The sequence below is a fragment of the Neofelis nebulosa genome, chromosome 10 (assembly GCF_028018385.1).
Source record: "Neofelis nebulosa isolate mNeoNeb1 chromosome 10, mNeoNeb1.pri, whole genome shotgun sequence".
NCBI classification, from domain to species: domain Eukaryota; kingdom Metazoa; phylum Chordata; class Mammalia; order Carnivora; family Felidae; genus Neofelis; species Neofelis nebulosa.
In genome coordinates, this window is record NC_080791.1 from 99,789,136 (window position 1) to 99,804,247 (window position 15,112).

Here is a 15,112-nt window from a genome sequence, read left to right on the forward strand (position 1 = left end):
GAAAGGGAAATTTAGAAAAACAAATCTTCAAGGTAAAGGATAACAAAGGCACACACAAAAGAGGAAAGAGGTATTTGAAGATGCAGAAGATCTGAAGTTGCTGAAGTCTGAGTTAAGAAATTATAGCTGAAAAGCTGCAGGATCAGCTTTCCTCAAATTCTGCAAAAGCCAGTTAATTACTGTCCTTTCTCTCCTGGGAAAAGTTTTAAAGGTTAGAGAAAATAGGAGGATATACTTACTTGTAGCCTTCCCCATCCCTCTTTATCGTCAATAGGGAAGTTTCACAATATATGGGACTATTAGATATATATCCCAGGAATGCTGAAGGGAATTTTCTCCCTAAAAATCATAGAATTTAGGAGTAGAAGAGACATGAGAAATCATCTAGTTCAACTCTCTGATTTCAAAGGTAATGAAACCCAGGAGGGAAATGACTTGCCCAAGATCATACAGCTCTCAATGACTAGGTCTGACTCCTAGTCTAGTGCTATTTTACCAAGAAGTCTTGGTGAAATACCAGGGATCTAACAGATTTAGAAATCACAGTTAAATAAATCTCAGTTTGGGGCACCTGGGTGGCTCAGTCGGTTAAGTATCCCACTTCGGCTCAGGTCATGAACTCACGGCTTGTGGGTTCAAGCCCCACATCAGGCTCTGTGCTGGACAGCTGAGAGCCTGGAGCTTACTAAGGGTTCTGTGTCTCCCTCTCTCTCTGCCCCTCCCTCCCCCGCTCATGCTCTGTCTCAAAAATAAACATTAAGAAAAAAATTTTTTAATAGTACAAAAAATAAATCTCACTTTTCATGGAATAGAGATCTAAATGCAATCACCTGTTAAATTTCATGGTCAAAAGTGATGGTATAACCATATACCATAAACAAAAGTCTCTATGACAAGGATAAAACCCTTTATTTACTTGGCTTGAAGATACCACGCTGTTCTCAATAAGGTAAAACCTAAGCCATTATGAACCATTTGGCTTTTAGGATAGCTTTACTTTTTATGGAGCAGGTAAAAATATTACACAAAAGATTTTAAGAATAGGATTTACAAGGTTACTGTAATTATTCTGAGATGTTGCTTACTTAGCAAAGGAAAGGAGCACTGAAAGAAAAAATTCACCAGAAAACAAGAATGCAGTTTTCCAGCTAATAGACTTCAAAAGTCTCATTAACTTTTTTATTTGGTCATATCTAATGTGAATTTATACACTGACCTTTAGATGAATAAAGTTTGGCCAGGCAGTTTACTATGTTACATAATAATAGAACATCAAGATTACATCAGAACTAAGGTAATAAGTACTGAGAATTAATAATTTATCAAACTTCCTTCTACTAAACCTTCAACAACATTTGGTAGGTAAATGAATAAGCTAAATTTTACATACTCTCGTCTAAAATCATAATGCAACACAGAAATGTTTATGATGGCAAAATGCTACTATGCAAAGCAACTCAAGGAAATACAGGTTCAAGGTTAAAAATGGGGTTTACAACCTCCAGCAAAGATAATCAGAATTAATTAAACTGTCAATAAGGAGATAAATTTAGCAGCAAACAAGGAGCATTTTTAGTTAATATTTGAATCCCATACTAAGTTTGCTCAAAACATAAAAGCTGTGTCTTAACACTGATAGCTTTCTTTAGCTTAAACACAAAGTTTGGATATTAATAGATATCCTACTACACGATGCTTCTCTTCATTTCTAAATATAACCCAGTTGGTATATTTTGCCATTTAAGCGAACTTTCAAGTCTGAAATCCAAGGAGAGATTAAAAAACACAGTTTTGGGGGCACCTGGGTGGCTTAGTTGATTAAGTGGCCAACTTTGGCGCAGGTCATGATCTCCCTGTTCTTGAGTTGGAGCCCCACGTCAGGCTCTGTGCTGAGCTCAGAGCCTGGAGCCTGCTTTGGATTCTGTGTCCCCTCTCTCTGTCCCTGTCTCCCCCTCCCTCAAAAAAGAGTAAACTAAAAAAAAATTTTTTTTAGGATGGGACTAGAGTGTATTATGCTAAGTGACATTAGTCAGAGAAAGACAAATATCATGACTTCACACGTATGTGGAATTTAAGATACAAAGCAGATGAACATAAGGGAAGCAAAAATATAAAAACAGGGAGGGGAACAAAACATAAGCGACCCTTAAATATAGAGAACAAACTGAGGGGTGCTGGAGGGGTTGTGGTGGGGGGATGGGCTAAATGGGCAAGGGGCATTAAGGAAGACACTTTTTGGGATGAGCACTGGGTGTTATATGTAAGGGACGAATCAATGGATTCCACTCCTGAAATCATTATTGCACTATATGCTAACAACGTAAATTAAAAAAAAAATTAAAATTAAAAACATAAAGGTAAACACAGCGTTTATTATATGCTAATAAATTTGAAAGTTACAGGCTTAGAATAAATAGTGTGGGGATACAAATTTTGCTCTTCAAGAACCTGTTTTTTTCTATTTCTAGGCAAGCTTCCCTTTACTGTTTTCCTGTATTTCTCCAAAGAGAACATTTTTGCTTAGTATTCTGAACCAAGAGGCCAGTTTAGCAGTTACTGTATAAATAATAGTTCCATAGACTTTTGAAAAGCAGCTGAATTTACCCAAAGTGACAAAGCCTAGTAAGACAGACACAGTAGGTATCTTGAAATATCACTCATCTTTAGAGACAGGATGTTAAATTCAAACAATGAATGAAGACTGAAATGAACAGAAGTTTGAAACTTCCTTGCTCCCCACAGTGTAGTAATTTTTCTTATTTAAAACATGATTTTAACCACTACTGGGCTGACAAAGTGAATATACTAAACTTTCTTGACAGGCTTAAATAACCATCAGTATTGCTCTTAAATCCCAAAAACCTTAGTACAAGATCTGGGTTTTACTTAGATCAAGATTATCAAGTTTTAATGGCTCTCATTAAAGAGGCTTAAGAATATAAACAGTTTATCAGTGACTTTTTCCTACAGCATAATTGTTTTACTCAGATAGGAATGTCTCAGTCTTCCTTTAACCAGACAGTACCCAACTTTATGTGTCTTCAACAAAGTGAGAAAATAATTCTAAGGTATTCACAGAACACCTAAGAGTTGGTAATTCTAGAATACTCAGCTTTGTAACATACAAGAAAGGGACATTAGACAGCAGTCAGGAGTGGAATCTCCTATCCAGAACCACCATCAAGCCTTCACTGGACAAACTTCAGTTAACATGATAAAACTAACTTATTAGACATATCTATCATTACTACCAAAAGAAAAGAATGAGGAAAGTAATCAAAAGAAAATCCCTTTGTGAAAATATTAAGACACCCTGTAACTCAGAAAATATATTTCTGAAATAGTAAGTAGAATAAAACCACCCTTTTGCTTCATGCAAAATTATCACTGCAGCCAAATGTGGCTTTCTGTTTAGTGATCTGATAACTGCCCCTAGGCTATTTTAGAAATTAAAAAATCATCTAACATGATCAGTTTCATTTGGTACATTATCAGAACTTTTTAACTGGGATCAGGGAGCAACAGAATACAAAACATCATTTTTCGTAAGCAGAGGACAAAAGAATTCAGCTGTCCACTCCCTATGTTACCAACAAATTCCATGCCTTTACCTTTAAATGTTTATTACTTTAAAAGCCAAATCACAGACTCCTGTTTCACGTACTGTCATTTTAACAAACAGCTACCAGTTTTTTAGAATGAAAAATCATAGCCTTGACTAGGCTTCACTATTCACTTATTTCTGTCATTCCAAGAATGGTGGATTTAGAGGGGCAAAAATGCATCTTCCAAGATGTGGAAATCAAGCCACTCCTCTTTAGAGGAGCTCCTATTAACTAAGGAGCTATGAAAGCCTTTTTAAAAACGTATACAACAAAATAAGGAGTGCCTGTGTGGCTCAGTCGGTCGAGTATCCAACTCTTGATTTTGGTAATGATCCATGGTCATAGGATCGAGCTCCATATCGAGCCCCCTGCTCAGGACAGAGCCTGCTTAAAATGCTCCCTTCCCCTCTGCCCCCTCCCCCACACTCTCAAAAAATAAATACATAAGTAAAAATAAGTTAATGTATACAACAAAACTAAAGACCTCTAGGAGAACATCTACTGTGTTGAGCCATCCTGACTGTTTTATGCTAGAATATTGTTGGCAATTTCCAATGATTATTTTGCTTCCCTGAAATAATGGTCCTAGTTTCATACCATTTCTTCAGAATATTTTGATTTACAACAACCATACTTGTAAGAATAGTGGAGTGCAAAAATGAGGCTGCACTATCTACAAATTAAGTTTTCTACAGAAAGGGAAAACAAATCTATTATCACTCCACAAAGATATTGACAATTCAGCTACTAGTTCCTCAACATTAACATTCCTGTTAGTGGATACACGGCTTTGTGGCATGACAGAGTGGTTATAGGACAATCTTTTTGTTGTTGTTAGATCTAATTGGGTACATTAAATGATTCCTGAATCGGGAGCATCCTATCTAGAAAGCAGATGGAAGCTCCTATGGGACAATCTTTTAAAAATCAAAATATATTGGCTCATCATTTTATTTTTTAGCAAAGTCTGATATCAATAGTCTGCTGATTTCTAAGCAGTCCCTGCCTTAGTTTTCTTCAGTATTAACTCTTGTATTTTTATGTTAAGCCACTATTTTTTAGCTAGAAATTTATGCTATGATTTGAATTACTTTCTTCTTTTATGGTACCAACTAACACAAATCTTTTTTTCTCCAAAAGTATTTCTCTCCAATTAATATAGGGTAAATTGTCCCACCTGTGGAATTCTCAGAAGATTCTGTAGAATTTGAATCAGTGCCAGTTTTGTCTTTCAAGGTCTGTTTAGGAAGAGTCTCGTCTCTACTTTCTTGTGCTTGGCTTTCTTCCTCTTCCTCCTCACCATCTGGGAACTCCCACTGAGACTCGCCCGACTGTTCGTTTACATAGAAATATCGTCTATGATCCCTAAATTACAAGAAAGAAAACACACGTTTTAAGACCCATTCTCCTACAAAGACACTTCCGTTTGGTCCTGTCCCAGGACAGCAGTCTGCTCTCACAGGGACGAACCTCTTCTTAATGGACTGCTATTCACAAAGGCAACAAAGAGCTTTGACAATTGAGGATGAAGAACCAAGGATAATTCAAAGCTATTTGCACTGCCAGCAGCTCTGTGAATACAGCCCTGAGCCCTCACTCCAACAGATGACTTAGAAAACACCTCTCACATTTTGTTTTGTTTTTTGCCAATGTTTAACAGGGTTTCAAGTTTCATTAACGAAGGGACTCAATCTCCTAGAACACTAATTTCCCTTCCAAAGAAGAGAACAACGAAGTTTGCGAAAGGTGACTCTTCCCCTCTTGGACCGTGGAATTCACATTTCATACTCTTGATATCAAACACAGTGAAAGCTAAAGAGAGGGAGAGGATCTGGGAGCTGAAAAATAAAAGAGCAAAGATTTCAAATAACGAAAAAAAAAATCAAGAAAAGCCAAATATAAAAAGAAATGTTTTCATCTGACCTGCTGGCAGAAGATAGTAATCTTGTTCTTCATTCACATCTTCTGGCACGAAGCTTTCCTTAACTTCACCGAGGTTAATCAGGAGTAGTTGCTTCCAGAGGTCCTGTAAAGCGCACAGAGCTCTCGCATGCGCTTAACCCCCAAGCCCGCCCTACTCCGTGCAACAACACTCTGGAGAGTAAAAACCAGCTTTGTCCATCTTGGGAAAAAATCCGTTACATGGAACACTTTAAACATTGCTTTTTGTTTCTCCGTGTGGCTGGCCCAAACTGTAAGTGCTTGCGGTGCTCTGCCTGCCCAGCACCGCTAACTGCAGCTGCTCTCAGTCTCCGGACAGGCTGTCATGTCGTCAGGTGGTGGTGATCACAAATCATGTCTGAGATGTCAAAGGTGAAAGGTGAAAAGGGGAGAAGAGTGCGTACCTGTCCCAGTGGCAGGACCAGCCTTTAGGAGTGGCGTTTATTTCATACTGTTTTAGTTGTTCTGCTGCATCCTGAAGTTTTCGTTTAAGGTAGTTCCCATTAAGAGCCCCTTCCCTCCAGTCTGCAATCCGAGTCTAGAATCAACAAACAGAGAAATAAGTTAAAAGGCTTACTGTTACATCAGAAGACAAAAATAAAAGGGACAGGTCTTCTGGTCTACAACTGTACTGCTATACTCTCACAAAAGGAAAGTAGGCCCAAAACGCACAGAAATACTGTCTTAATTTCATATAAAATATTGTTTGCTCTACACAGTTCTGAAAAACAAGATTGGACCTTAGTACATTTTTATGCTGCCAACTCTCCAGTATCTGTGGAAATGAGTAGCAGTTTTGTTTTTCTCCTTTGGACTATATTAATTCCCTAACAATTTTAGTTTTTGGTAGAGAGTTCATCTGGTTCAGTAATCAAAAGCAAAGGTTCAATACTTAGGGAGGTAAGCTTCCTACAGGAGTTCCTTACTGAATCCTGCTCTAACATGTTGTAAACTATTCAGGTTACAAAAGGACTCCAAACTTTTATTTTTAGTTTGATGTGAATCTGTTATTAGGCTCATTGTGTTATTTAATGCATTCATTCATTCATTCATTTATTTATTTTACATCCAAGTTAGTTAGCATATAGTGCAATAATGATTTCAGGAGTAAAATCCAGTGGTTCATCCCTTACATGTAACACCCAGTGCTCATCCCAACAAATGTCTTCCTTAATGCCCCTTGCCCATTTATAGCCCATCCCCCCACCCACAACCCCTCCAGCAACCCTGTTTGTTCTCTATATTTAAGGGTCTCTTATGTTTTGTCCCTGTCCCCATTTTTATATTATTTTTGTTTCCCTTCCCGTATGTTCACCTGCTTTGTATCTTAAATTCCACATATGCGTGAAGTCATATATTTGTCTTTCTCTAATTTCACTTAGCATAATACACTCTAGTTCCATCTGCACTGTTGCAAATGCCAAGATTTCATTGTTTCTGATTGCTAATATTCCATTGTATACAGATACCACATCTTCTTTATCCATTCATCTGTCAATGGACATTTGGGCTCTTTCCATAATCTGGCTAGTGTTAACAGTGCTACCATAAACATTGGGGCACGTGTGCCCCTTTGAATCAGCATTTTTGTATAAAAAAATATTTTTTAAACATAAAATAGAATATATGCCTACTGAAGGTGGTATCCCCACACATAAAATCTTAGTATTTATCTTCATAGTTACGTTTTGCTTTAGCTAATACACAGTTTTGTTTCCTGGGTTAGTCGTTCAGATTTGCACCAATGTTAAAAATTTTAATTTAGGATTAAAAAAATAAGATGAATGCCTTATACATAGAGCATTTTACTCAAAGACCAACTATACATAAATGCCTAAATTACCTCAGTCTGTAAGAGCAGCACATGAAAGTTGGAGATGGACTGTCTATTAATGCCTAGGAATTCAAATTTACTTGTCAGGGTATTTGCCAGTTCTCCAATCTGAAACTGTAATGTAGGAAAGAAAGAGAAAAATAAAATTGAATCAGCCACATTTTTCTGTATTATGTAAACTATTTTGTTCTTAAACATACTAAAAAGGCTCTGCCTAGAAACAGCCCTTCTTAAATAGTTGCATCTGAACAGTCATGAAAATAACTATAGTTATTTCTAGTTATGTAGAAAACTCTAATTTACGTTAAAATACTTCACATAATAAGTGATAAATAAGGACAAGCCTAGAGAAATTGAATGTATACTTTGAGACAATATAGAATTCAACAGGTGAAAACAGATGCTAAATGATGTAACTCCCAATAGTGTCCAAACTATCATTTAATTATTACTAAGTGCTTTTATCAGCTACGCACTGAACAAAATTAATTCTCCCAGTCCCTTTCACATGGTTGTACACTAGCCAGTGACTGGATAAACTCTTTTGAGTCAAAAGAATGTACTATGTGATTTTTCCAACAGACCATCCTTAAATAGCCACATATTTATATGGTCCAATTCTCTTGACATCAGGCTAGAAATAAAATTGGAACCGAGTTAGCCTTTATGTAAAGAGAAGTACACGCAGAAATTAAATTTGTGACTTTTAGTCTCTTCAGTACTTCCAAACTACAGGAGCCTACATTGATACACTATTATTGCTTTCCAATGAAGGCTTAAATTTCATTTATTCATATTTTAATGTTTATTTACTTATGAGAGAGAGGAGAGAACATGGGCACGTGCGCATGGGTGGGGCAAAGAGAGGGAGACAGAGAATCTGAAGTGGCCTCTGTGCTTACAGCAGAAGACCCGATGTGGGGTTGAAACCCATAAACCATCAGATCATGACCTGAGCAGAAGTCGAACACTTACCCAACTGAGCCACCTAGTTGCCCCTGAAGGCATAACTTTAATTTTTTTTTTTTAATGTTTATTTTTGAGACAGAGAGAGACAGAGTGTGAGTGGGGGAGGGGCAGAGACAGAGGGAGACACAGAATCCAAAACAGGCTCCAGGCTCTGAGCTGTCAGCACAGAGCCCAATGCGGGGCTCGAACCCACGAACCGTGAGATCATGACCTGAGCCGAAGTCGGATGCTTAACCAACTGAGCCACTCAGGCGCCCCAGAAGGCGAAACTTTTAAAAGAAAGCAATTAGGGGCACCTGGGTGGCTCGTCGGTTAAGCGTCCGACTTCGGCTCAGGTCATGATCTCACGGTCCGTGAGTTTGAGCCCCGCATCAGGCTCTGTGCTGACAGCTCAGAGCCTGGAGCCTGTTTCAGATTCTGTGTCTCCCTCTCTCTCTGCTCCTCTCCTGTTCATGCTCTGTCTCTCTCTGTCTCAAAAATAAATAAACGTTAAAAAAAATTTTAAAAGAAAGCAATTAAAGCATTTAGAATTTATTTTTAGGTAATTTCTCTACATCAAGTCAGTCTTCTAATTCAGTGTTACAGCCTGAAATATGACCTTTTCACATAACTAAATAAATGACTTATATTTGGAGATAGCAAAGATTACTTTCAGTACTTGCTAACAAAGAATGTAGTTTAACAGTTGCCCAATTTAAAAATATTTGTCCGGGTGCCTGGGTGATTCAATCAGTTAAGCATCCAACTCCTGACTTCTGTTCAGGTCATGATCTCACAGTTTGTGGGATCAACTCCTGCCTTGGGCTCTGCTCTGCCAGTGTGCAGCCTGCTTGGGATTCTCTCTCCCTCTGTGCCCCTCCCCTGCTCATGCACACACTCATTCTCAAAAGAAAAACAAACTTTAAAAATATCTATTTGTCAGGGCGCCTGAGTGGCTCAGTTGGTTAAGCCTCCAACTTTGGCTCAGGTCATGATCTCATGGTCCATGAGTTTGAGCCCTGTATCAGGCTCTCTGCTGTCAGCACAGAGCCCACTTCGGATCCTCTGTCCCCCCTCTCTACCCCTCCTCTTCTTGGACGCTCTCTCGCTCTCAAAAATAAACATTAAAAATATTTTTTAAAAAATTTGTCAAGCCATGTTAAATACATACTTTCAAATCTTGTTCTTCTTCTTTAGGTGCTGTTGGTACTTTTATCTTCTCTGGAGATTCTTCGACTTCCATCTCTTTGTCTGAATTTTCATCTATTTTTTCTGAAGTGTCAGCACCAATTACTACAAAAGAAAACATGTAAAATTAATTCAAAAGGAATACTAATATAGTACATCACGTAACTTTTCTTACTCCTATAGCAGCGGTATCTGAAAAAAAATTTGTTCTTTTTCCTTTGCCTGTTTTATTAAATAAACCGTAATGACTTATCCACCTGTCTTTAAAAAGCCAAAAAACCTTATCCTCTATAATCCCCTTTCTTAAAATGTCTATAAATAACAATCTGTTTTAACACATTACCCTGTAGTCTTTAGTTTCCCTTTCACATTCATCTATTTATCTTTTCTAATCTATTCCAGGATACCATTACTTCAATTACTTATAAAAGCTAGGTTATCAAACCTGGGATACATAAAGTTTCTTCACAATATGAGTTTTGAAAAAAGGGTTTCACTATCACAGCAGCATTAATTTTAAACTACCTGATAAACTCCTTTCTAAACTGGTTAATACCTGTAGACAATCTATATCGGACCAAACTACTCTTCTGCTTGGTGATGTCTCTTAGTGGGAATCTTCAAAAGAGAACAGGTTTACCATCAACTTAAATGGAGTAAAAGACACAAACTGTTATGTTTGCTTACCACCTCTCTGTTATGTTTGCTTACCACCTAGATGTGTGCTTATCAAACTAGTTCGCATACAGGATATAAATCATTCTGTCATGAGGCTATCAAGTGATTTAAGAAATAACTAAATTTAAATACTTTTTCTTGACTCTGGTTAATCTTTGATGTAAAGAATAATGTGACTTTTAACATCACTTTCAATAACTTTTATTGGCCTAAAAGTTTATATTAAGTACTTAATCTTATCATATAACGGCCTTGCTCTTATTAATATTCCTTCTGCGTTTTCAAATTGTTTGAAACCGGGGCACCTGAGTGGCTCAGTCGGTTGGGCATCTGACTTCAGCTCAGGTCATGATCTCACAGTTTGTGGGTTTGAGCCCCGCATCGGGCTCTGTGCTGACAGCTCAGAGCCTGGAGCCTACTTCCTATTCTGTGTCTCCTTCTTTCCCTGCCCCTCCCCCACTTGTGCTCTATCAAAAATAAATGTAAAAATAAGAAAAAATTAAAAAAAAATTGTTTGAAACCAAATCTCTCCCCCCCCACTTACCAGTTTGTAATTCATTTGTATATTAGACATCTTACATTTGCTGGCAGGTAAAAGACTTTAACAATTTAAAGCACTACTAGTGCTCTAAGACTTTTGCCTATTTCAAAGGGCAATTAGATAGGATCTATATACCCCTGGACCTAATAATATTATATCGCTAGGAATCTATACTATAATGACACTAAAATCTGCATAAAGATATATATACCAAGATGTTTATTACAACACTGTTTTTATTGTGAAGTACTGTATGTATATAATAAATATAAAGAATGAAATGAGAACTCAAGAAACCACAACCCAGCTTAGTGGAAAACTATCACAGGCACTTCTAAAGTTCACAGTGCCTCTGCCATCACATCCACATCAAACGTGATCTCTACCCTTGTGGTTTAAGTGCCTTCCTCTAGTTCCATCATGGAAAGATCTTTAAACACAGTATTTTTTACGATTTTCCAACTTACATACAGAGAATACAAACATATGCGTTCTCCTGTAGCTTTTTAAATTCAACACTATTGTTTCTTAGATTCATTTTAATGCATATTAACTGTAGACCACTGACCTTTTTTCATGGTTGCTTAGTATTCAATTGCAAGAACACACCACAATTTATCCATTCTACCCTGGATGGACACTTGAATGGCTTGCTGGTATTACCTAATAATACAACTGCAGTATTACTTTTAAAAGTGAAACATGGACACAACTCAAATGTCCACTGATGAAGAAGAGTTAAACGAAAATATCTTTTGTACTTGGTGGTTAAAAACAGTAATTTTACACTTTAAGTATGTTTAACAATCCACATGGTTAATCTCATCTATGGCAAAAATTACACATGCACATGTACAGATTACACATATACACACAACCACCAATGAATACAGCGGAAAAGGTCTGGAAAGATATAGGTAAAGGACAGAGAAAATGGACTTCAGAGGTAAGGAATACAAATCGGGAAAAGATGAAGGGGGACTTTAAGATTTTCACTTCATATTCTTCTATATGATTGAAAAAAAATCTCGAACAAGGATGTCTGCATTTACTTATTACTGTGTTTTTGTTTATTTATCGTATTTTGACCATAACCCATAAAAGTATCTTTTGTTAAGTACACCAAACTAAGGTCTAGTGCTCAAATCTTACTGCTAATTTTCCACTAAAGAATAAGGGTCAAATGGAGATTAAGATATTAGTTCTATTAACAGATTGGAAAGATGCAGCAGGGTCTCTACTACATTACCCTGAATAGAGAGAAGTTGGGTCCTCATGAAAAGACTAATCTATCTAAACAAAAAACCAGAGAGAGAGTAGAGAGGAGGCTGGGCTTGGCAGAGGTAGTCTTTGCCTGCCTTGCTTACAAACAGAAACAGTGAGCTAATGAGAGCTCATGGACTTAATACAGATAAGGCAGTGGACACCTGGGTGGCTCAGTGGGTTAAGCGTCTAACTTCAGCTCAGGTCATGATCTCCCAGTTCGTGAGTTCGAGCCCCATGTTGGGCTCTGTGCTAACAGCTCAGAGCCTGGAGCCTGCTTCGAATTCTGTGTCTCCCTTTGTCCCTCCCTTGCTTGTCCTACTCTCTCTCTCTCTCTCAAAAATAAATGAATAAAATGTTTTAAAAAAATACAGATAAGGCAGTTACTGTACCAAGATTTTTAAAAAGGGAGTGAATCTTGCTTTCCTGTTTTTGAGGGAGAGGTAGTCCCCAATCAGTAGTGAATCCCCAACCAAAGCTCCTGGAAAGGGAGCTTCCTTTCACTTCTCTACTTTTCACAGAGCAGTTAAAGAAGTGAAAGGAAGCTCCCTTTCCAGCACTTCCATAAAAGGATGCAAGTGCTACCTCCTTCTTGCTGAAAAGGGAACAAAACACAAAACAAAAAAAGGCTAAGGATTTCCCCTTTGTATCTTTCAACTCTGCAAATTTAACATAAAACACAAATTACCAGTTTCCCCATTTTCTGGAGTCTCTCGTCCAGTTTTGCTAGAACTCCGGCTGGTAGATTCTGGACTGGTAGCTCGAACAAACATCTTCCATTTCCCCCTTTTAGACATAAGTCTACGCATTCCATCTTGAGACGCTGGCTGGCTGATGTCAGAACACGGACTAGACCCTGACACACTACCATCTCCTTCCTCCAAGGCTCGTAACTCTGCCTACAATGAACATGACAACAAAGTTAGAGTGTTATTACCTGTTCGTCAACACTTAAGCATCTGTGAGACCAAGAATGATAACTGTGCATTATCAGAATTAAAATCCTTTGAGGACAGAAGTATTTAATACATTTTTTCCATCAGCGCCAAGCATTATGCTCGTTACTCAGCAAACACTTATTCATGATTGTAGTTAACAAATACCAATTTGAAAGGGAAAAGGTTCTAGAGATTCACTGAGACAAAGTTTCTAGTACATGAACACAATAGATAGAGTCTAACGTAGCTTGTCCCTGATAGCTTTAAATTTTTCAAAAGTGGAAAAGCTTAAAGGAGATATTGCCGTTATAACACCTGTTACATTTCTGATTCATACTCCAAACAGCAGACAAAACTCTTTTTTTTTTTTTTTAAAGTTTATTTATTTTTGAGACAGAGAGAGACAGAGCATGAACGGGGGAGAGTCACAGAGAGAAGGAGACACAGAATCTGAAACAGGCTCCAGGCTCTGAGCGGTCAGCACAGAGCCCGACGCGGGGCTCGAACTCACGGACCGCGAGATCATGACCTGAGCCGAAGTCGGCCGCTTAACCGACTGAGCCACCCAGGCGCCCCTAGACAAAACTGTTTCAAGAAAAATCAGGGCAGAGGCACCTGGGTGGTTCGGTCGGTTAAGTGTCTGACTCTTGGTTTTGGCTCAGATCATGATCTCGTGGTTGTGGGATCAAGACCCGTGTGGGGGTCCATGATGAGCACTGTATGGAGCCTGCTTGGGATTCTCCCTCTCCTTCTCTCTCTCTGCCTCTACCTGGCTCACTCACACTCTCTCAAAAATAAACATTAAAAAAAAGAAAAAGAAAAAGAAAAAGAAAAAGAAAAAGAAAGAGAAAGAGAGAGAGAGAGAGAGAGAGAGAGAGAGAGAGAGAGAAGAGAGAGAGAAAGAGAAAGAGAAAGAGAAAGAGAAAGAGAAAGAGAAAGAGAAAGAGAAAGAGAAAGAGAAAGAGAAAGAAAAAGAAAAAGAAAAAGAAAAAGAAAAAGAAAAATCAGGGCAGAAAATTGTAAAAATCAACTTCTCAATCGAGAAAATTTCCTGAGGACCATCTTTTTTGAAAGGAAGCACATGAAATTATGAGTTTCTCTTAATCTATTATCTTACAAGACCCATTTAACTATTTAACGCCATAGGTGGATCACTGGAAGTCAACCTGTACTTTAATTTAAAAACCAAGTTATCACTAAGAATCTACCATGCTCATTTGTTAAGAGTCTAAATCAAAGATAGTCATTCCTCACTGTATCTAGCTATCATTAAATCAGAGCAATGTCAGTCTTTATTAGTCAACTATCAAAAGCATCATCAGGAACCAAAAGAACTGTAACTCGATAGTTAAGGTTTTTATTGCATCAGCTTAAACATATGTAGACAAAAGGTTGAGAAAAACAAAATCCTGGTAATGGCTATAAACAGAGCACAATGACCCGAGAGTGTGATAGTAATAGGGGAAAAAATGTACTTAACAAAAACTTACTTTTTTTCTTTCCAAAACCAGCTCCAATTCAAGGGTATCTTGTTCCTCTTCCTCTTCACTTTCTCCAGATTGAACAACACTGCAAAGATCCTCCTGAGAAGGATCTTCCATGTTGTCTAATGTAATTTCCTGTGGCTTTATTATTGTTGCTGCTTCTTCTGCTGTCGTACTGGTTTCTTTCACTTCGGAAACGGGCTCTGATTCTTTACAAATTACTTTTCTTCTCCATCTCTCTTCTTCCTCTTTTATTCCCTCAGGCAGCAAAGGAGCAAGCAGTGATGCTGCCACCCCTTTCTTCTCCTCCTCACTATTTGAGAGAGCCTGAATTCCTTCATTTACTTCCTATAAATAAAATAATCTCATTTATTTTTCAAATGAAAAAATAAAAAAACTTTACCTGAATAAATATAACACAATTGTTCATGCTAAAAATGACTGTTTTTCAATCACTGCATGTTTTTTATATAATTTATTGTCAAACTGGTTTCCATACAACACCCAGTGCTCATCCCAACAGGTGTACTCCTCAATGCCCATCACCCCCTTTCCCCTCACCACCCCCCCATCAACCCTGTTTGTTCTCAGTATTTAAGAGTCTCTTACGGTTTGCCTCCTTCCCTCTCTGTAACTTTTCCCCCCCTTCCCCTCCCCCCATGGTCTTCTGTTTCTCAGGATCCACATGAGTG

The 15,112-nt window shown here is 37.9% G+C and overlaps 1 protein-coding gene across 2 annotated transcripts in view; it reads right to left on the reverse strand.

The window, feature by feature from the left end:
- The window catches only part of FNBP4 (formin binding protein 4), a 45,447-nt gene that overhangs the window by 15,211 nt on the left and 15,124 nt on the right, over positions 1–15,112 (reverse strand). For both annotated transcript variants that reach the window (XM_058688968.1, XM_058688967.1), the window contains exons 7-12: positions 14,427–14,768; positions 12,687–12,897; positions 9,500–9,621; positions 7,390–7,494; positions 5,951–6,084; positions 4,783–4,970 (exon numbers count right to left, since the gene is read on the reverse strand). In XM_058688968.1, the coding sequence (XP_058544951.1) occupies positions 4,783–4,970; positions 5,951–6,084; positions 7,390–7,494; positions 9,500–9,621; positions 12,687–12,897; positions 14,427–14,768 (1,102 nt within the window). The remainder of the gene's footprint in view (positions 1–4,782; positions 4,971–5,950; positions 6,085–7,389; positions 7,495–9,499; positions 9,622–12,686; positions 12,898–14,426; positions 14,769–15,112) is intronic.